This window comes from Pseudomyrmex gracilis, unplaced genomic scaffold (genome assembly GCF_002006095.1).
Source record: "Pseudomyrmex gracilis isolate BER0280 unplaced genomic scaffold, ASM200609v1 scaffold_88, whole genome shotgun sequence".
NCBI classification, from domain to species: Eukaryota; Metazoa; Arthropoda; class Insecta; order Hymenoptera; family Formicidae; genus Pseudomyrmex; species Pseudomyrmex gracilis.
Genome location: NW_018020672.1, coordinates 1 through 1,253, shown reverse-complemented (window position 1 = coordinate 1,253; position 1,253 = coordinate 1). Strand labels below are relative to the sequence as shown.

Sequence of the window (1,253 nt, the reverse complement as noted above, 5' to 3'; positions counted from 1 at the left end):
AAAAATACTATTTTATTTTAAATAGAGAAGTAACAATTCTGATATGTAAAAATACTATTTTATTTAAAATAGATATATGACAATATTATGTTATGTAAAAATGTTTTTTTATTTTGCTTTAAGTAAATAAAAAAAAATATTACAACTATTGTTTTACTTCTATATTGTACATTTTACATTGTTCTATTTATTTTATATATTTTGCTAGCACTTGTCTTTCATTAATAAAATTATTAAAAACTTTCAAAACTTTCATTAATAATATATATATACATGATATATCTGTATTGTTATTCAATTATCACAGTTATGAAATATACAATCGTTTATGTTTTCAAGTAAAATATCTCTGTATAATTCGTTCTCGAATCTCGTTTCCATCTAATCTTTCTTCTACGTCATATATTTGAATATTTCTTTCCTCTTCGTCTACTTCATCATAGTACATTTCTGGTTGCGGAACATTGTAATATTTTGCNATATTTTGGAGTACACAACAAGCATTTACAATAAGAGCTAAAATAACATTNATTAGTTACTAATATTTTTAAATATTTGAAAAGAGATGTAGTCACTACAGAAGATTTTTTACCAGAGAATTCTGGAAAGTAATGTAATGCTCTTTCTTTCCTCAGGCATCTCCATCGTCCTTTTAACATTCCAGGTGATCTTTCCGGTCGTCTTAATTTTGGTGTCATTAAATAAGGTAATTGGGGATATCCGGAATCTCCTACAACATTAAAAGCATATAATTCCTTTTTATTTATACATTAATAACACATACACATATTTCAGGTATATTTTGTAACTAAAAACTAAAAAAATTTTACACATATAGAAATTTTACACACGTGTGTATTGCTGTAAAATTTCTTTAGTTTTTAAATACAAAATATTTGTACTTTGTAATAAAGTTAAAATGAGATTACATTAATAATTTTGTTTAACATTAATAATTATGTTTCAAATTATANCTAATAACCAAGTATTTGTTTGTCCATTTTGAAATTGTTGCTCTAAATGCAACGAAATGTGAGAAGCATTCCAAACACGTGCGTCATGAGTTCTTCCTCCATGACCACTGTTTACAGCAAGTATTTTTCCATTTAAATCACTGATCTAGAAAAATATATTTTTTTGAAAGATATTTTTAATAATGTTATATTTATTTATAATACTTACTATTAAAACGTTTAATGAATGATATAGTTTTCGGTTAATATATAAATGTTCTCGCTCTTTATTTGGGGGCC

The 1,253-nt window shown here is 24.4% G+C and overlaps 1 protein-coding gene across 2 annotated transcripts; it reads right to left on the bottom strand.

Annotated features, from left to right (window-relative positions):
- Nucleotides 1–211: 211 nt before the first annotated feature.
- Nucleotides 212–1,253, bottom strand: LOC109855410 (putative nuclease HARBI1). 2 transcript variants are annotated; one of them, XR_002250284.1, is made up of 4 exons: nt 1,183–1,253; nt 930–1,119; nt 593–730; nt 212–516 (listed from the first exon to the last, which is right to left on the bottom strand). XR_002250284.1 is itself a non-coding variant. In XM_020429638.1 (4 exons), exons 2-4 carry the CDS (start codon nt 999–1,001, stop codon nt 335–337), a joined length of 339 nt encoding a protein of 112 aa, XP_020285227.1. In that variant the 5' UTR covers nt 1,002–1,119; nt 1,183–1,253; the 3' UTR covers nt 212–334. The 2 variants fall into 2 exon arrangements, 1 of the variants encoding a protein (XP_020285227.1); XM_020429638.1 differs by having other exon boundaries at nt 983–1,119.